Genomic DNA, 20,692 nt, shown 5'->3' on the forward strand with positions numbered 1-20,692 from the left:
AGTTTAAAGCAAATAAGAATTTGATTGTGTACTGTTTCCTTACCTTGTTAGTCTAAATACCGTATAATACTTTTGATGAATTATGAACAAAAGTGTAATGGCAGTATAAATGTGGTTGAAACCATCAAAGTGGACAAAGATTGACAAATATAAAAGCAAGATATCATTAGGGTTGTCTTTTTTATATTCTTAAAAGTTCTTCATTCTGCTTGTAGATAACATCTTCTTACTTTTTTCATATTGCCTACAAAATATTTTGATAAAACATTCATTATAAGGAGTTGTTTGTTTCTTACCAATCTCATAGTAATTACATAAATCTTATTCTAGGAACATTCACAGTACAGTTCTATGACGGTGTTATTCGATGTCTTAAGAGGATGCATATCAAATCTATGCCTGAGGATGCAAAAGGGCAGGTAATAATATTAGATATCTTTTTTTTAATATTTCAAATTGATTGTTTTTGTCTTGAGTTTGTAGAAATGTTATCTAGGACAACTAGTTCTAGATTGCAGTCTTTATTCTAGGACTTGCACTGCCTTGCTTCACCAGTTTTGTGGATGATACTCCAGATTGTGTTGCTCAAGTAATCCCGCCTTTATTTGAAATGTCTAGCTGCTGTATATGCCATTGCTGGCATATATGTTCCATAGTTTTGTCTTGCAGAGTTCATAAAAGCAGAAACATCCAGAGACCTTTCCTTTGTCTTGTGGCCTTTCAGGAAAAAGCTCTAGCTTGTTGGTAGTTTGTGCTGGCGATTTTTCATTTATTTATTTTTACCCTCGTTTGCTGCAGTGGTAGATTTTTACCAAAATATGTTCTTGTTAACATGATTGTTCAGTGGGTTTTTCTCCCCTCTGTCAGAACTTACGGGTTTTAAGACAGATAAATATTTATCTATGAACAGTGCTCTGTCACTGATGAAGTAGAGATGCTGAGTAGAAGTGGAGGAAGGCTGTGAAGTAGAAGATATGTTTTAGTCACTAGGCATATCTTTACCTGCAAAAGAAAAGCAACATTTAACACTGTTGCATGCTTTCAGTGGAAATGCTATTGTGTTTGTCTTGCATGGTAACTGCAGTTCGTGAGGAAATCACTGAAACTATTTGAGAATAGGATACAAAAAGTTTAAAAAATTATTTCTTGTTCCCAATGTCTTAAGAATTTTCATTTTAACTTGATGAACAAAATTCATTACTTCATAATTTCTGTTGTGCCTGTCTGTATTTTGTTCATGTGATAAAGCAGATGGACTAGCCTGAGAACATTTCTATGTTTCTGGTCTCTGTGTTGCAGTTGGCTGTATATTTGCACTGATCATCTGCAGAAAGAACGTCAAACCATTGTGCAGGTCACACCTGCAGTATTTAAACTACCTTTCCATAAAGATTAAACTAAAATCATAGTCACACTATTAGTGTGTTCTTGCAGTGGTGTTACAGTAACGCTGTTGACCCTCCTGAGTAATACTCAGAACAATATTTCCAGTTTAACGTTAACTTAGGAAGCTGGAATATTTCATTTTGCCTTCATAAAAAGGCAAACTTGGGTAATGTGGTTGTAACTGAACTAAAATAGTCCTTCTGAGACAATATCAAGTCCCTCACTCTGTCCTACACTTTATCCTGGGAGCTGTAAAATGTCTAGGCTGGAGTTAACTACTCTGAGCCAAGATATATAGTGTCAGTCTCATCTCAGTGACTGAATACAGGTAGGTTCAATTAAGACTTAAGAGAAATAAATGGGCCAAATTTACACTTGAGATGAATTTCAAATTTTTAAGGCTGTCTTGCAGAAAGAACAACACAAGCAAGCTTTCCACAATGCTGACTGATCCTAGTCTCAGTGTTTTGTTCTTCAAAACTATTGGGAGGTATGAAGCCGTAGCTTTCAAAGACAAAAAGTAATGTTTTTACATTCACTGCATCTTTATGCTATGGCAAAAATGTTCCTTTTAAAATACTTCTGTAGCTTTTAAGAAGGTAAATGTAATCTAAGATTTTCTTTCAGGGTCAGTTATCTGAAACGGAGCTTTAATGAGGCCTAGAACTCATGTGAATGTTCCTGATTTTTCCATTACTTACTCTGAGAATCCATTTACTGGAAATAATTTAAGTTTTAAAACAGATATTAAAAAAAAATCACAGTAAAATAATGTGGTTTGGCAGATTCAACACTTATGCTTTTTGTCTTTTCATACAAAAATTTCACTTCAACAGATGAGTGTATGTTTAAAATACTGCTCATGTGCTAGATCTTAAAGCAAATTGAACACATGTAAGATTTTTTTTTAATGAATGCATTAACCATGCAGAATTTAAATCGGACAGAGAAAAAGATAGGGACTAGTTAATTCCTTGCAAAGGAATAAAAATCCATTTTTATGTAGCTATTGCTCTTAAATATTTTGATTCATTGTCCAACTAAAAGAAGTGTGTGTCAGAACGTATCTGACCAGAAGAGGAACATGATTATCCCCTCCAGAGGCAAATGCTTATTTGAATACAAGTATTTTTTCAGTATTTTTAAGGCTGTTGGCAATAACAGCAGTGTACTACTTTCAGAAGCAGGTAAAATACCTTTATTTGAGTTTAGTATGTCTGTAAGGAATTTCAAACACTAATGCTTAACTTCAGTTTCTGAGTTACAGTAGCAATGTGTTTATATAAGACTTAGCTGTGAGGGTGGAAATAGGTTTTTAAGAACAGTGGATAATACTTGTGTAGCTCAATACAATGGGATCATGAATGAGGTTCTTCTGCTGAGAAACTCAGATCTATTGAAATCAACCAGAAATGCGGGTGAAGTAGTAAAGAGAGAAAATAAAGATGGGGATATTTAGACTACCCTTGTGAGAGCACATATGAAGTATTCAGATAACTTACTTTTTCTGTTTCATGTTTTTTTTGTTTTATCTTCGATGTAATTAGGCGCGCGAGAGGGAGCAGATAGCGCCGGAGCTGAGATTAGTGACGGAAGTCGAACCAAAAGAAGTGAGTTTTGAGGAGGGTTTTGAAGGAGAGGGAGGGGACTTGGCACGCAGGAAGAGGAAGCTGAGGAAAAAGCATGGATTTGCACTTGGGACACAGGAAAAAAGAAGATGGCAGGAGACAATGTGAGCAGAGATGTAGTTGGGAGAGACTGTTTAGTATTTGAAAGGTGAGGGTAAGGAATCCAGTCTTGCCTTGGAATCAGCCAGCCGATAAGGTTGGTGGTGTTTTATGTATGTGTATGTATGAATGTGTGGGAATTTGGAATTTTGATGTGTCAGGAGAGGAAAAACAGCTGAGTCTGTAGGACTGTAGAGAAGCATAGAGAATCTGGTTGTAGGTAGGTGAAGGAAGAATGATGTGTGTGAATTGTTACTGGCATAAGGGTCGGGTTTTAGGAATAATCATTTTCTTGTATTCCCGCTTCTGTGGGTTTAAGATTATGCAAGGGAATACTTTAAAATGTAAGTATTTTAACTAATTGGTGTGCAAGGCTTTTGGGTAATTTCTACTAACATATTTATTGATTGTACAACTTCCTGTGCTTTGATTTAGTGAATCTAATTGGCGGAACAGCAGTTTTTTCTCAGTAGTGATTAAATATTGTTTTGTCTTCTAACTACAGCATCCCAATACTTCTCTCCTGCCAATTTCTCTCAGCTTATTTGGAAGATTAACCTTAAAATAAAATGGAAGGCAGTGTAGCTTCTTAAAACAGTAAATGAATGAGCAATACTATCTTGAATGGTACCCTATGGGGAAAAAGAAAATCGGCTGCATGTGAAATTGGTGCAGTTACAAAACCTTAGCCAGTAAAGTGACAAAGTCAGAACACTAGGGATAAATAAAGAAAACTTATCTCAAGTAGTGTTTTCTTTCTTCATTTTTAGTGTATTTATATCTGGATCCTTGGTTTGTGTATACTGAATGCACCAGTAACAAGTTCTGCTATTAAGATTTACTGGCTAGTTTATCTGGTATCTGTATACATCATGTTCTACTTCTGCTATTCATAGATACTTTTCAGCAGCCCAGAGGCAGATTTCAGAATTCATTCTGCTATTGACTCTCACCATGAGAGTCTACTCTCTCTGCTTTGGCTTCTGAAAGTTTAATCTTTGTTTGCTTTGTAGTTGTGTCCTGATACTCTTTGTAAGCTCTGTGCTTTAAAGAAAATAACAAAAAAATGAAATAAACAAAAATCCTTTGTGTTGCACTAGAACAGCTACTATTAAAATGTTACTTAGTAGTGTGATCCTTGAAGCTTGGAATCTTCTTTGGGAAGTTTCTGATTTCAGGGTGCTTCAGATTGTCTGAATATGAAAAGGCTATTTAGAAGCTGTTTTAGTGCAGGCTGTGCTTTCTTTGCTTCCTACTTGCTTCATGAGATTGAAGCTCCAGCCATTTTACTGATCCTCTTCATCCCTTGGCCAGAATATAGGACTTCTCTCAGGTCTTGTAACTCCTCACCAGGACAAAGAGCTCATTTGTTTTTGGATTTTCTTTTCCACTCAGAGCCTTGTCTATCCAACAGGACTTGAGCTAATGTGTGTGCTCTTTTTGACTGGCCAAGTTTTTGTTGCTCTGGCTGCCATGTCAACAAATGGCTATGGTAGCTGCTTCTTGTGCAGGCATTGCCAAAGCGCTTCCAAGCTTTTCTGCTGCAAGCTAGACTGAGTGTGTGCATTTTGCATTGATGGTTGGGATGTAAAACTATTTTAGTGGAATCAAACTGCTGAAGTTTGAGTGCATAGGTTGACACAGTATGCTGCGTAACATGCAAAGCAGTAGTTTAAACATACTTAGCTATGGAGAAGGAAGAACATAACAGAAATTAATACTTTTTGTGTTATGCTGTCATACATCAAAGAAGATGAAAATCTCAGTAAACAGAAATTTTGAGGTTTAATTTGTGATGAATGGGAGAAAAGTTGTGTTTGAAACAACTTATGATTTATAGAAGTAAAGGTATTTTTAAAAAAGTTCTGCTATTTGTAAAACTTTTAAAGATGATCTTTTTTTTATATTAGCTAGTGCAAGTCTGAAAATGCTTTTGTAGCCACATTGCCACACAGTGAGTTACTAATGTTTGAAATGTATTCAGGTGCATGATTCTTAAGGGTGGAGGGGGAACATTGATACTGAGTTTTGTATCCCTTGCAATTTATCTACAAAAAAATTCTTTACCTTGATTATAAAATATTTGAAAAAAAAAAATTACGAAGGATAAACACAGATTTTGCAGATTTGATTCCCTGACACTCAGGACATAAGGCAGGAGTGTAATCACTTCAAACTAATGGAAAGAGCTTTGCTCAGCCTTGCAGTTCTCTCCATGGACTGTAGGGTGACTATACTTCATCTACATGCTGAAAAGTATATGAATTTAAACTGTAGATTCTGCTGTTCACTCATTGGATATTTTTGTGTGGTCAAATAAGACATTATCCAAAATAATGTGTTACTACCCTTACATGTGGATTCTAATGTTCAGCTGTAGTATAGAGCACTTCACTGAAATTATTGAATGAAACTTATGAACTGTAGACAGTGCTCTGTATAACTCTAGAAACTCAGGTACAATTAGGAGAGATTTGTCCTTGCTTTATCAGTTCAACAGAGGAAGAACTCTGTCCAGTCATGCAGCTGGCTGGACTGTGTTTTGACTTGATTTTGGTTTTGAATAACAAATACATTCAAGCAATGGCAAAATTGGTGTATTTCATACCCAGAGGAATAAGAGAAAGGTCAGTGTTCTACATTTCCGAAGCTCTGATACACAAGATAGGTAGCAGAGAATGCCTACAGCCAGTATTCTATATGAAATGTTTTTCTGAAGGTGTTTTGCTTTTTATGTTTGTGGTGTACTGATAATACCTCAGATTTGTTTAGGCAAGTTGGGAAACTCTTTACTACTCCTTGAGTATTAGCCATAAAAATACATTCATATGTTGATGAATCCTTCAAAATGAAGTTGCATTGGGTTTATAAGTACTTTCTATTTAAGTATCAGATGCTTTTTAATGCTTACTTACCATGTTTTCCTTTTTGGAGGATTGGATAGCTTTGGTCAAAGCTGCTGCTGCAGCAGCAGCCAAGAACAAAGCAGGAACTAAACCTAGAACCAGCGCAAACAGCAATAAAGATAAGGAGGAGAGAAAATGGCTAAAAGTTCCTTCAAAAAAGGAAGAAACCTCAACCTCTACAATCATGCAGGAAGTCCAAAAAAAGGAAGAGGAGCCTACATCTAGTGACACATTTGGTAAAAACAGATTATTTAAAAGATAAAGTAGATTTATTTTTGTACTGTTGAGTTAGAATTCACATTGTTAATTTTGCAATTAATTACTGGCGTTTCTAGAGGAATATGTCTCATTTGCTAAAGTTGCTAACAATTAACAAACATCTTCTATCAAGTCAACTAAGTCAAAACTTAGTTGTATAAGAACTTCTTACTTACACAGAAGTTCGGGGCGCCTATAACAAGAACATAGGGTGAGTTCTTAAATGGCTTCTCTGTACACTCTGGTTCTTGTTCCTGAACCTTCTGTTACTTGTGAGATAATCCACAGTATTGTATTAAGGGAAAAAAACATTTCCAATGTGAATGCTATATTCATATTTTGGAACAGTTGAAACAATTTCTGGGTTGATACAAATATGTTCTAATATTCTTTGACAACTGCATTTCTCATATCTATCCTGTAAGAGGGTAGATTCAGATCAGGTATCAGGAAGAAATTCTTTACTGTGAGGGTGGTGAGACACTGGAACAGGTTGCCCAGTGAGGTTGTGAATGCCTCCTACCTGGAAGTGTTCAAGTCCAGGCTGGATGGGGCTGTGTGTAATCTGGTCTAGAGGGAGGTGTTCTTTCCTATAGCAGGGGGTTGGAACTAGATGATCTTCAAGGTCCCTCCCAACCTATTATTACTCATAATAATGAGTAAAAATTACAAATTTTGAGATAATAGTCATCTAGTAAGTCAATATATAATAATACATCTTTAGAATGTCTCAATTTCATTTTTAATATCTGTAAAGATTTTTTAACTTTGATATGCTAATACCAGTTTTGGAATATTAAAATACTTTGTTTTGTTATGCGTTTATGAAATACGAGTTTGAAATTTTTCTTTCTGTTTAAAGTAGGATTTCCTATAGTGGATGTTCCAAAGATGGCCTTTGTGCAGGCAGAGAGCACATTATCACACAAGAGGAAAAGTAATCTAGGCAACTCATTTCAGGCAAAGAGAGCTCGTCTTAACAAGATCACTGGTAAAATTTTTTTGTTGTTGATGTTGATTGTTCTGTTGTGCTTATGCTTATGTACATTGTTCTAAAGTAGATGCACAAAACCACGTTCATCTGGCAAGTGTTCACTGCAGTCTCTTACTTGTTTGGAGTTTTAAAGGAATTTATACTAAAAAAATATGTACGTCTACCTTGATCATGGATTAAAATCAAATTGATGGTTGTTCTTATTAAGAGTTGAAAAATGTATTTTGTTCTGAAATTCAAAAGAAATTAACTTAAATTGGAGTACTTTTTTTCCATGTTTATTTATGTACCTCTTTCCGTAAACCTTTACTACTTAGGATAAGGTAATATCTTTGTGGGAAAGTAGAATGTTCACAAATGAGGTGAAAAAAATTTAATAGAGGGCCCCTTGGACAGATGGCAAAATAAAAATGAATTCCTCTCCTTGTTCTAGTAAATAGCGTGAAATCTGATAACTGTACTAGGCTACAGTAGTATTTTTTTTCTAGTAGTTATGGTAAATTTTTTTATATAAAGAGTCCTACTTGGAGAAATAGGGCCAAAAATATCCTGATTTATTAAACTGAGTTAATTGTTTTTCAGATTTCTTTTGGTTCATGCACCTTTCACAGATCAGCTGCTGAGGACAGTCAGTTTTCTTATGAGTATGGTTCTGTTTCAGTATAAAGCAGTAAATAAGTGGCTCAGTATTATGTATCGTGTGAAGGATGTGATCTTTCCTGGAAGGCTTCCTGTTTACTGCTAAATTTAGTTAATGGGTGCTTGATTGATCAGCCTCGTTTCTACTCTCCTGACCATACTGTGTATATATTCAGCAAAGTCCCAGTTTAATTTCTGCCCTGAGCAGTAAAAGGCTAGGCCATCGAGGCTTTCTGGATATATATCATTAGTATTAGTTGCTTCTTGATAGCCTTTGAAACGTTATTGGCAGATGGCAAAACACACTGAAAAACCAGTGTCTCTAGAAATGATATTTTTCAGTGCCAGTGGATTTTCCTTTCTGAGGGAACATTATGAGAAAAATGGCAGTGGAATGGATTCATACAGTCTGAACTAAATAACTGGAACGCATGATGTTGCTTACAATGACTTTCTTAAAGCCAGTTTCTGCTTCATGAAATTGTACTCTTAGTTGAGGATGTTACTGTTCAGTGAAAGTGAATTAATTCTTTAATTACAAGATGAAATTCATCATGCTTTGTAGTTACTCTTTGTAACTGTTCTGTAAGTAGCACTCTTCTGCGGCTCACAATTGTTTTTTATATTGCTGCATACAACAGAGCATTTTGAAAATGTAAATGATGATCAAATGTTTTTTTTCCCTACTTGCTTATTTCTTTGGCCTAAATATTTATGTATTATTGTTTGTCTATCTTTAGTTTCTGATTTGATGGAAGGTTGAGGGTTATACTTCTGTGTATCCATAAAAATGGCTACAAGAGAATCATAAAATCATGTAGCTGTTAGGAAGACTTTGATTTATGCAACGGCTTATGACTGCATTGATGAAATAGAGCAAGCTGTAGACAGCTGTTTGAAGGGAACTCTTCTAAATTGAAATTCCATAGTCAGTATTTGTTGCAGAGAGTTCTCGTCTGCCACTAGGGCTGCATCTGGTGTTCTTTGTTCACCATTTAACAAAACAAAGTTGCTCTTTATGCTTTCTCTCCCACTGCTGGGGGAAATTACATTTCCCAGAAATTAAGAATGTCTTCTGCTAGGCATGTATTAGGGCCTTCTTCTAATCTAGTTTTGCTTCTGTTGGAATGCTTGCTTCCACATATCCTGCTACTGAATTGATACATAGAAGAACATCAGCAATAAATTTGTAGACCAAAATCTCCAATTTCACTATACCAGACTGTACTTCTTTTATTGTATGCATTGCCACTGATCAGAGATGTTGAATTTGTAGTTTTCTACTCTAGAAGTTGGTGGCGTTGTCTTTGTACAGACATGATGATTGGTTAGAAAGATGCCTAATGGTGTTAGAAAGAACAAGAAAGGATACTTGTTCATAGCATGGGTCTGGCAGTTTAAGTTAGTTCCATGGCTTTACTTGCTGGGTACTGAGCATCTAGCTAGAAATAAAAAGTGAACTCAGACGTTTGGGTTTTTTGTTTTTTGTTTTTTTTTTTACAAATAATTTTCATTGAAATTCAGATCACTGTTCAGTATTTTAAATTTTAGTTTCATTTACTTTTGAAGATTGTTTCATGCTTTGTATTCTAGGTTAATACTTATCAATATACTTTCCACTCCCAGTATTGATGATGATCCTAGGGATTATAATAGCAAATCCTGTTTATTTTTGGGCTGATTTTTTTTTTTTTTGGTTTTATCATTTCTACTTGATCTTATGATGTACCCAGTTTCTCCTCATATTTAGATAATTGAAGTTACCTCATAAAGTAGAACTGCAGCTACTGCTATATTCTAAGTCAACAATCAGATATATTTCTAAGAATTTTTCTCACATTTGTCACCTTCTCTTTTACTGTTTGTTTGTTCTGTGAATGGAATATCATATTCTGACTTATTTCCATCATGGTCATTTGTGAACTCTGCTGCTGAGAATTCATTTGGAAACTGAGTTTCTTGTTCTGTTTAATCTAAAAAAGGTTCTTGTGCGTTTACTAGAGTAAAGATGATGTAATAAAATTTTGATGAAATTCCTAAGTATTGATAAGGAGAGAGATATAGGAGAATTATTATTTTTATAATTTAATTTTTACAATTTTTGCTTTAAGGAACATAGGTTTGGTTTTGAAGTCTGAGTGCTTGGGCTTTAAGTGGATGGTGAGGCATTACTGATTTCTTGCTTCTCAGCTTGTTAATGGAAGTGCAAGAGAAGTACTTCTTGTGAAAGGTCAACGCTGTGGGAACGTCCCTTTGCTGCTTTCTTCTAATTGGAAGTGTTTAGCTTTGTGTGGAGCTCTTTCAGAGAGAATTGTGTTGTTGATACAAGCAGAATATATTTCTTGGCTCATAATTTTGCTCTGTTTCCTACAAACTGTTATTGCAAGGTTCTAACTGAAATCTCTGCAATCTTTTTTCTAAGGTTTATTGGCATCCAAAGCAGTTGTTGCAGATGGTGCTGAAAAAAAGGAAGGCAACAAAGAAACAGCTCCAGTCCTGGAGCAGGTATGAAATGGTAGAGTTTGATTCTTTTGCAAGGTTCCCACTGAACTGTGCCATGGAGATGTGGTACCTACAACATAAAATTTGCCCCTTCAGGTATAATAGGGAACTGAAAACTTATCTTATGTTTACAAGTCTGGCAGAGCCAGAAGTATGGAATTAAATTGTCTCAAAATGCAACGTTACCTTGAATTCTAGTACTGAGATTTTTGTTGCAGAAAAATGAAAGAAAGAAATGAAGTCTCCATGCAGGAAATGCTAGGAGACTAGCGTCCCAAGGTTCACTTTTCAATTGGAACCATGACCATGGCTGGCTTAGGAGAAGGCCCTTACACGAATTTAATTTGTGTTTGAAGCAGGGTTTTTGACATCAAGTAGAACTTCTTATATAAGAAGTTTATTTTTTATTGTAAGAATTTGATGTTGTAGGCTTGTATGTGTTTTATGAACTGCTCAATGAGCCATACATTTTGCAAGGGTGTGTATTTTAATAAATACAAAAAAGAAACTTTTAAATAATATTAAGGGTCTGATTTTTATGCCTGCAAACTTGCAGGATCTGAAAGCTGCCTTTTTATCTTTGGCTTATTCCATTCTGTTCAGGCATTGCTTGACTCTGAGTTTTGCATTATCTTGCATATTAAAAGGGCTGAATGCCTAAGCATGGTAAAACAAGCTAAGGATGAACGGTTCAGGAGATCTTTGCTTTCCAATTATTTAAATCAGAGCCTTAATGTAGTTTTAATACAACTTTTTTGTATTCATTTTCATTCTTTAGAAGGAACATTTGAGTAAAATAGCTTTGCTGCCCGCACTCCCTAAAAGAGCACTTCCGTTCTTAAGCTCTGGCACATTCTGAACAGACCCTGCCCAAACCTTTACTTGATATTTTGGTTGTACTGGTTCTTTAGAGCTGATACATAATTGCATTGCTATGTTTTGTGGGTTTTTTTCCATTGATACTGCATTGGGTGCGAGTTTTGTCAATGGCACATGATTTTCTGTTTTTAATGCTGTTGCTGTAATGGCTGTATAAGCCACTACAGTGTCAATGCATTGATATTTTGCATAAAGGTTTACAGTGTATTGACCTGACATTCCATTTCTCAAATTTTTGCATATTAAAGATGCTATGATTTTTTTTTGCTACTGTGTGTGATATTTTCAATGTGCAAAAAACTGTGAAATGGCTTACAGCATGTGATTTTTGGAAGAAGCATTACAATGTAAATCTTACCATGCAGAAATCCCGTAAGATGAGTGGGATTTTGTGGTTTACATAGACTGTGTATGCAACAGTATAAACTACAATGCATATTTACAAAAAAAAAAACATACTACTTTGACATGGTAACACAACTGTTTTTGTTTTATTGATTAGATAAAAGGGAAAAAAAGATGTCTCTGTCATTGTTTACATGCTAATGGTCTGAAAAAATTCTTTTTGGGGAAATACTGTTTAAGCTCTTTTAAAGAGGCATCGAAAATCCCAAATTGTCATTATTCTTTCCCTTCTAACTAAAAAGAGAAACTGACAAACTTTTAAATGACTGAAGGGAGGGAAATTGAAGCTTAAAGCTTTTTTTGCTAAAATCCTGCCCAAATTCAAATTAAAATGGCCAACTTATAAACCTCCCCAAAAGGTTTTTGGATGGCAAAGCTGACGCTCCTTATTTAGAGGTTTTTTGTCTGCTACTGCTATAAAATGGAATGGATCAAATATCTTGTAGGTTTTTTTTTAATACTGTAACACAGAACATGGTAGAGGTATTCAGGCTGATAGCTGGAATCTTACTTTGTTGAAGTATATTTTATTTATATTTATATATATATATTTTTAGTTTACAATTGTCTTAAGCCCAAAACCTCAGACAACTAGTTGCAGATGCAGTACTTTATTTAACTGTATTAGGGTGACATGTTATATTTCCTTTTGACCAAGACATGCTTAGTTGAATAACATTAATTCATTAAGTTTTTTAATGTTAATTTGTCCTGTTAAGAGGTTAAGCACCTTATCAAAATATTAATTTAATTTTTTTAATCTTGTTTAAATAACTTTGTAATTTGAAAATAATGGATGCTGTAGTAATGTCTTTCACATCTGTGAAGATGAACAATAAAATTGTTTATTTACAAGTTATGACTCTAATTAATTTCTGGTAATACCTCTCATAACCAGCATAGGTATACTCTTCAGCTCATGCTATTTTTTATTTAAATGAATAAACTGCACTTAATACATGTGTATTATGGTATTATTCAAGATAGAACTGTTATCTTCTGTATGGAATACTTTGCACTGGATCTTTGTGGTAATTCCAGCAAGTTATTCATGTGGCATTCAGGGGTGCCCTTTTACATGCATAGAATGTGCACATATGTTTATTTCCACTGGAATTCCCCATATTCCAGTGGAAAATAAAATTATTTATTAAACAAAAAGAAAAATCAACCTCCAAGCCCTAAAATAGTCAGGAGTGTGACATTTCTTTTTAGCTTGGATGAAGTGATGCAAAACTTCTAGAAGCATCTTTCTACTTTCATAATTACGCTTTTATTAGATGATGCCTTGCTGACTGTTGTAACTGGAACAAGATGGGAAAGATTTAAGAAATTGTGTTCAAATATTGTAATTTGTCAGTATTGGGCCAGTTGTAATACAGGCACAGTTTATTCAGTAAAGCAGAAAGAACTTTCTTCCTGCTAAAAATCTAAGATGCTAAATCTGTTAATGCATGTGAATGTCTAAAAATAATACCTGTGTGTGTGTTAAGGTTGAAAATTGATGTTATTAGAAAGCTGCATCATATATTGTTTTTCTTCAAAAACTGTTCTAACTCTATTTGCTCATTTCTTTCCTCCCACAGTAAGCAATCTATTTAACCTTGTGGTGCTAGAAGTTGTGATTTCTTCATGTGTTTGCACGAGCATATAACGTGGTGAAATCCAGACTCCCAGCACTGAAGGGGTTGTGTGAGAGTGTGTTCAGCATTTGGAAACTTTTGATTGTTTTCAGACGTTCTGCAAAGGAGCATTATTGACTTTTTCAGGTTCTTTTCTAAAAATGAAACTTACATTAAACAAAGTTTTCCCAAGAAACTGTTAATTGTTTACTGCTACCATCAGAGATGTATGCCTGTACGTGCATGTAACAAGCATTCCCCAGGTTATACTTGGATACAGTATTTGATGATCCTGGTGTACTGAAGATGGGAAAGACAAGCTAAAATGACTTTGGTGGATTTTTAATTGGAAATAGAGGGAAAAAGTTTTGTTTTCAGGCTTTTTGTACCTATTTAAATAGAAATAAGAGTGTTCTGAATACTGAAAATAATTGATAGTGCTCCTTTAAAAAAAAAAAAAGAATTTAATGTGATGCATTTAAAATATTTTTTCATTTGTACTGAAAGTAATGTTGCTTAAAATGTGTTTGAATACTAACATTGCTTTAAAAAGTTCAAAATAGAATACACGAACTACAGTGAAGAAACTGAAATAAAAGTATCAATTTTTTATTATTTATTCAGGAGATTTCACCTAAACCACAAATTCAGAAAAAAAATGAAGCTGATATTAGCAGTTCTGCCAACATTCAGAAACCTGCACTGTTATCCTCAACTTTGTCTTCAGGAAAGGCTCGCAGCAAGAAATGCAAACAAGAATCTGGAGATTCTTCTGGGTGTATAAAGCCCCCTAAATCACCACTTTGCCCAGAATTAATACAAGTCGAGGATTTGACGCTGGTCTCTCAGCTTCCTTCTTCTGTGATAAATAAAACTAGTGAGCACAGACATTTTAAAAAACATATTGTAATTTCTTATGAGAGATATACAGAAAATAGTCTTTTTGGTTGTAAATGGATATTGCATTTAAAATGAATCTGCTTTTAAAACAATAACAACAAAAATAAAGCCCAAGTGGGAGAATTAGGGGTAGCTTAGTACCTCTAAAAAGTTAAGTCACATAATAAGACATATGAATTACTCTACCACAAATAATACATTTGTTTGAGTCATGGCTTTTGATGGTTGACTTCCTCTCTAGCTTAAGTCTCTACATTAGTATCAAGAGTGATACAAGATAAGTCAAACCTCACTTCTGAAGGGGCCTGATTCATTAAAAATAAAAAACTTACACTTGGGTTGTGGATCTTTCCTTCTCTGGGAAATTCTGTCTTCAGCAGACTGATGGTACACCTGTTGCCTGTGACATTTTTCACCTTAGTCTGATATTGCCATAAATATCATGTGAAAGAGAAGTTACGTTCAAGATCTGTAGTGGGGAAATACATAAATCAGTTTTTACTGTCCCATAAAGTGTATCATAGGTGTTCAGCCCCTTAATTTGTGTAACTGATTTGGAAAGTACCAAAATAGTGGTCATCAGAAGAGCAGGAGGCAAGATTTACCATGCCTCCTCGAATATGCTATTTATTTCTGTAGATACTGGAATATTTCTGTGATTTGAGAGTTTGTTAGATTTATTCTTGCTTAGGGTCAGACCTTGTAAAAAAGGCTGTTTGTTGCTTGAGAATGCTAGATGATAAGGCCAAGAGTTTAAACAAGTACTGGTTACAGAAAGTCAAAAGCAAAGTTAGTTTTGCTTTTAGAATAGTTATTTAAGGGTGGAAGAATACACCTGCATCATATGTTCTCTTTAACCTTTGCTTGATATCTTCTCTTCCAAGATAAGTTTCTTCTAATCTTTTCTCATAGATATTTTTAAAGGAATGGGAGAGGGAGATGTGTGAGTTCAGCCATCTTTATTTATTCAGGAAATGTTGATTTAAATTGTTGCCCTAGTTGCCCCCTAAGAATGTTTGTAGTATGTCTTCCCTCCCCACCCCAAGATGGTAAGTAGTTTTCCTTGAGAAATTTTTCATTTTACAATAAGGTAGACTTTCTGTAGCAGTACACTTAAAAAATAGCTAATTTACAAGTTTGTTACTTAACAGCTTAGATCTTGCTAACATTGTGTTTTAATCTTTGGGTTCCAAGTATTTACCACATCTGGTGGAAATTTTTACTCTGTCATATCTCTACTTCTAAACTTGTGAACCTTTTACTCTAAAAGTTCATAAAGAGAAAGAACAGTGATTTACAGTGTAATGAATGAAACAGTTTCTTCCAAGGCAAATGTGTGTGGAACTGTACAAGAACAGAAAGGTTTAGGGGAGTGTTTGCTTTGTTTTTAATGAATCAGGCCTATATTATCCTATATCAGTCACCCCATTTTTGATTTTGTTTAGGTGAGACCTTCTTGAGCCTTTTGGCTATGCCGTGCATTGGTAATATGCATTTTAAGTGTAGTTGGGGTATTGATATCGGGTCAGGAGATGAGATCTAAAATAAACCACTTTTTTAAAAAAATTATTTAATATGTATGTTACTACTATCAGTGACTTTTAAATCTTTAACTATGGTCATTTGTTCTGTTAACTGTACAGTCCTGTTGCTGAGTTCCGTTATAAATGACCTACTCTTATGTTTTCTGTGGGGTGGGGGGAGGGTTGCTTATGATAAATACACTGTTTGCTCTAAAAACAATAGTCTTTTATCAGTGGAGAATTAGATGCCCTATTAATGTATAATAAGCAAAAAGCGAATCACGTCTTGAACGTAACTTTTCCTTTCTGGTAGTCACAGTTTCTAATTACTTTACCAGTCCTGCTGTGATTACCAGCTCTTTAAGAGCTATTTAAAGCACTTCCCATCTTTAGATCTCTAAAATACTGCGGTAAGATTATCATATCTCTCTCTTCTTCATGAACATTGAAAGATCTCTTTTTAGGTCCATCACAGCCACTGAATTCCCCTAGATCCTACAAACATAGCCAACGGAGAAGAAGATCACAGCGTTTAGCCACTTGCTCGTTGCCTGATGATTCTGTAGAAAAAGTTTCTTCTCCCTCTTCAGTTACTGATGGAAAAGTGTTCTCCATCAGTGCTCAAAATCAACAGTCATCAAAATTAGAGGGTAATGTATCTTAATCTAATAAAGAACTGCCCAAGAGAAATTGAATCATAAAAATGAGACCTTTTTTGGTTTTCATCTAATGGGACATGTTGATTTACTGTAGCTAAAGCTGAATGCTGTTCCCTTGTTATGTAACACTGCAACCCAAAATGTTATTTGTTGGGCCTTTGTATCTATTTTAATATGACATTCTTTCTTTTATGTAGTACCCGATGTTGCTCATATGTCACTTGAGAAGCGTGGACCCTGTCTCCCTCTTGATTTAAGCCGTAGTTCGGAAGTCACAGCGCCACTATCCACAGAATCCACTTTCCGTAATGAATATCCCAGTAAAGACAAGGAAGATATTCAGATGATTACATATCTTTCTTCCAAAGCAGTAACTGATGGAAGAGTAGCTACAACAGCGTCAGGTAAAGAGATCCAGTGTACAACCAGTTAGGCTTACAGTTGTAGGATTAAAACATGCATGTATTCAGTCACATGAAAAGAGGAAATAAGCTTTTTGCTTTCTACAAGCTTGCAAATCTACATCTCTTCAAGTAATCCATCCATCTGGATATTCTTTGCCTTCTGCTAGCTTCAAGCTGTATTAGCACTTTTTCTAACATGCCTTAAGACGGAACTGATTTAATCCTATAGAGAGAGTGTGGAATGTAAGATGCAGTATTTCTTTCAAAAATATTATTAAAACTTGTAAAAAAAAAAAAAATCATATAGCTGTTTATAGCTAATGTACTAAGTCTAGACATACTCATTTATCTTGTGTATTTAGCTTTAAGTTTAGTAGAGTTTTTAGAGGCAGTCAACATTCTTCCACCTTCACTTCTGTTTGCAGTACAAATTTTGTCATTTTCCTGCTAGGAAATGTTACTTGAAAATATTGTTGAAATCCTCTGAAGTTTATATGGATTTGGCTCACCCTCGCAGAGCAAGCGTAGAGCCCAGTGCGGGAACTTGGGGCTATATCTATCTCACTCTTTAATAGTTTACTGGGTTCTGTCATTTAAGTGAATCACTTGGATAGAAGCAAGTAGATTTGGAGAAGAGGTCGCATTATGATTTGCAGACTCTAAAAAAAAGTTCTTTTTAATCTAGTATATGTTAGATGTCTATATGCACTTTTACTTTTCATAAGTAAGGCTCCTACAAGTGTGAGTATCATACCATTTTTTTAATTGACTTTAATAGGAAAGTGATTCAATAAAGTAAGAGAAGTCAAATTATTAATTATACACTTATTGGGAAGTTCTTTGATAAATGTTTGATAACAAGGGAAAGGTACTGTTACCGTAAAGTATGTAATTAAGCCATTCTGAAAATAGAACTTACACCTATTTAGAAGAAAAAATGAGTTTGCACTGAGTGGCCTGTGTAGCTGCAGTATTCTAGGTCAGTGAAATGTTTTGTTCAGCGTGTGTGTGTGGCCTTCTTGGGTGTCTGCCCACACATGCTCCCATTGACTCTGTGTAAGAGGTGATTGATTGCTTTCCTGAGTTCCAGCGTAGCTACTCCAATGTAGAGTAGTAGTGCAGAAAAGACCAAGTAGGATTCTTGGATCAATATTGTGTAGGTTAAATTAGATGACTTTAAACATCCCTTATCTCCCTCTCTCCTTCTCTCTCCTCCTCTCTCTTTCTCTCCCCCCACAGGAAAAAAAAAAAAAAAAATACATATCTATTAATCCCTTAAACTAATTTGTCAAAATGAAGGCTATGGAGATTTATAATGAACTATTATTTAAGCTTTGAAAGTACTACTTAATTTCTCAAGTCAAACCATGTGACAATCTCTGCTTACTTTTGATATGTTGTATAGTAATAGAACAGTAATAGAATCTTAGATTACTGGAAAAGTTAGTTCTGCAAATGTCTTCTTATTTCATGTCTTCGGGCAGTGGAATTGATTTGGGGAGGTATATAACTGGCCACTCAGAGAACAGTATCGTAATAGAAATCAACAGCTTCTAGTTGCTGTCATTTATTTTCATTTATTAGAACTCATTTTGGTTACTAGGGTTTAACTTTGCTAGCATGTTTGGTGGATCATTTAAAATGTAACTGGTAATACTGATGGGCATTTACTTTGTTGCCTGCTTCTGTAATGGGACTGGCTTGACATCTGAGCAAACTTTCTTCTGCATCCCTAACTATCCTTGTAATTCTTGATTCATCCAGCTGGATCTTAGTCCTGGCTGCAGCTGTGTCTAGGCAGAGAAATTTTTTTATATATGATTCAAAAACTTTTGATATGTCCAGACTATTGTCTGTTTTTTTTTTCTTTTTAAAATCCGAAGTACATTAAATCTGTATCCTTTTATTGGTGTTTCTACTGTTAAATTTCATTGAAGTAGTCTGGACTGACTTAGTGATTTAGACTTAGGTGATAGTGTGGAATTAACCAAGTATATTTAAGTTGAACATGCTTTCTTTTGTAATCAATGAAGTAATTAACAATAGTTTCAGAAATTATGGAGGTAAGTATTTAGGCTGAAATAACCTATTATGATCACTCACCCTTCTGAGGTACTTCTGAGGTCAAGGGGTACTTTGTATTAGACCCAGAGATGCAAGTTGCGACTTCAGAAGTTTAGAATTCTGATGAGCAAATTGAAAAAATAAATTTACCTCATCAAAAATACTGCATTTTGATCACTTCTCTATTTAAAAAATACTGGACTGGTATCCTCAAAGAGAAGGAATGAGGTGTGCTGAAGTATTGAAGCATAAATGGAAACAGTATTATCACAGATTCATACACTAAATCATTGCACAAAATGGACCTCTTGTTGTTCTATAAAGGCAACACAAAAGCACTGTGATCAGTTCCTTCACTCTGTAGTCTACTTGGAAGTTCTGTGTACTTCAGTAGACGCTGGTATGCTTCTGTTAATTCTTGAACTGAGTTCTGCATTGTCTATAATGTTACACAGTGAGTAAACAACATTTGAGCAAGCAGTCTGGATTTTAAATTTCAAAGGAAAATATTGCTTGCAAGTAAACCAATATTATTAGTAGTTGAATAATAACCTGAATTATGCTGATCGAACCCTGAATTATACTGATTATGTTACACTTAAATGTTTATATTTTTGTTGCTAGGAAAGTCAAAACATGGAGAGCTGTGGAAAAGAATATCGCGCAACAAAATAAATAATTTCAATATCACATAATTTAATTTGCTAAACTGACAAAAGCAGTGCCACTAAGCGATGCTGTGTTTGTAGCATGGCATTCTGTTGTCTGCCTGTTCTCATGCTAGTGAGATTTGTGCCACCTGAACCATGCCAGCTCTGGAGAAGTAGTACTGGAGACATGTTGGAAGGGAAGCTATAAATAGCCACGATTTGCATTTGTTTTTAATGTGAACTCAGTCTTTTTTCTGCTAGAAACACAAAATATATTTTGTGGTAATGGAACGATGACATAATCATTAGTTTGGCAAGTCCAATCTCAAAATATCTTTCTCTGCTTTTAATTGCGGACTTCCCACACTTCACTGTGTGGGCTGAGTAGACTCCTGAGTAGGAATAAATTGGTAATTAAAAAAAAAACAAAAAAAAAACAGTAATATTGTAACATTTCCATAATGGATATATTTTTTTAAATTCATATTTGCCTTTTTTGCTTCTGTTACTTGCCCTTGGGACTGAGATTGTCATCTTTGTCTGACTTTGTAGTTATTTGTAAGGTATAATAATTACACAGTTGAAAACTGGTTTCTAAACCTTAACTTTTCATTTAAGATTTGAGAATTATGGATTTTTGATCTATAATGCTTCAATTCTGTAATATTAGAATAAGTATAGATTAAGTTATGTTAGTATAAGTGAAAAACAAGAATATTAGTGTGTATGAATCGTGACAAGAATACAGCATTGTATGCAGGCATAACAGTAATTTCTCTTTTTGGGTAACTACACAAAGGCAGTTTAGAGAGCTCTGACTTGAGAAAGGTGTTTGTGTGCCCATCGCAGTTTTCTGCCTATAGTAAATGTTCCCTCAAACAGTTACCTAATTACTAGTTGCCCTCTTTTATCAGATGTTCTTGTCCTGAAATTTGAGATAGTAAAATTTGTGTTGTGACTAGCAAACTTAGAATGTGTCTGACTGTTTGAGGTCAGGATTTTTTTTGAATAATGAAATACTAAATTCTTCTAAATGTACAGACTGGAACTGAATTATTCTAGTCATTGTTCAAAGAGAGAATAAGTGAAATTTTCATCAAAATAGCAAACCAAATTAGGTGCATTTGGGTGATCCTTTTATGTTCTCTTTAGAAACAAAACAGGACATTAATAG

The 20,692-nt window shown here is 34.7% G+C and overlaps 1 protein-coding gene across 23 annotated transcripts in view; it reads left to right on the forward strand.

The window, feature by feature from the left end:
- Positions 1–20,692, forward strand: part of PHF20L1 (PHD finger protein 20-like 1) — a 48,458-nt gene that overhangs the window by 11,152 nt on the left and 16,614 nt on the right. For 7 of the 23 annotated variants that reach the window (XM_015283084.3, NM_001039279.3, XM_040678865.2 and 4 more), the window contains exons 5-12: positions 331–419; positions 2,934–2,996; positions 6,048–6,255; positions 7,140–7,268; positions 10,333–10,415; positions 13,943–14,195; positions 16,206–16,391; positions 16,598–16,804. In XM_015283084.3, the coding sequence (XP_015138570.1) occupies positions 331–419; positions 2,934–2,996; positions 6,048–6,255; positions 7,140–7,268; positions 10,333–10,415; positions 13,943–14,195; positions 16,206–16,391; positions 16,598–16,804 (1,218 nt within the window). Of the gene's footprint in view, positions 1–330; positions 420–2,933; positions 2,997–6,047; positions 6,256–7,139; positions 7,269–10,332; positions 10,422–13,942; positions 14,196–16,205; positions 16,392–16,597; positions 16,805–20,692 lie in introns of those variants that run through there. The other 16 variants (XM_040678879.2, XM_040678886.2, XM_040678903.2 and 13 more) reach the window with 4 other exon arrangements.

The sequence above is a fragment of the Gallus gallus genome, chromosome 2 (assembly GCF_016699485.2).
Source record: "Gallus gallus isolate bGalGal1 chromosome 2, bGalGal1.mat.broiler.GRCg7b, whole genome shotgun sequence".
NCBI lineage: Eukaryota > Metazoa > Chordata > Aves > Galliformes > Phasianidae > Gallus > Gallus gallus.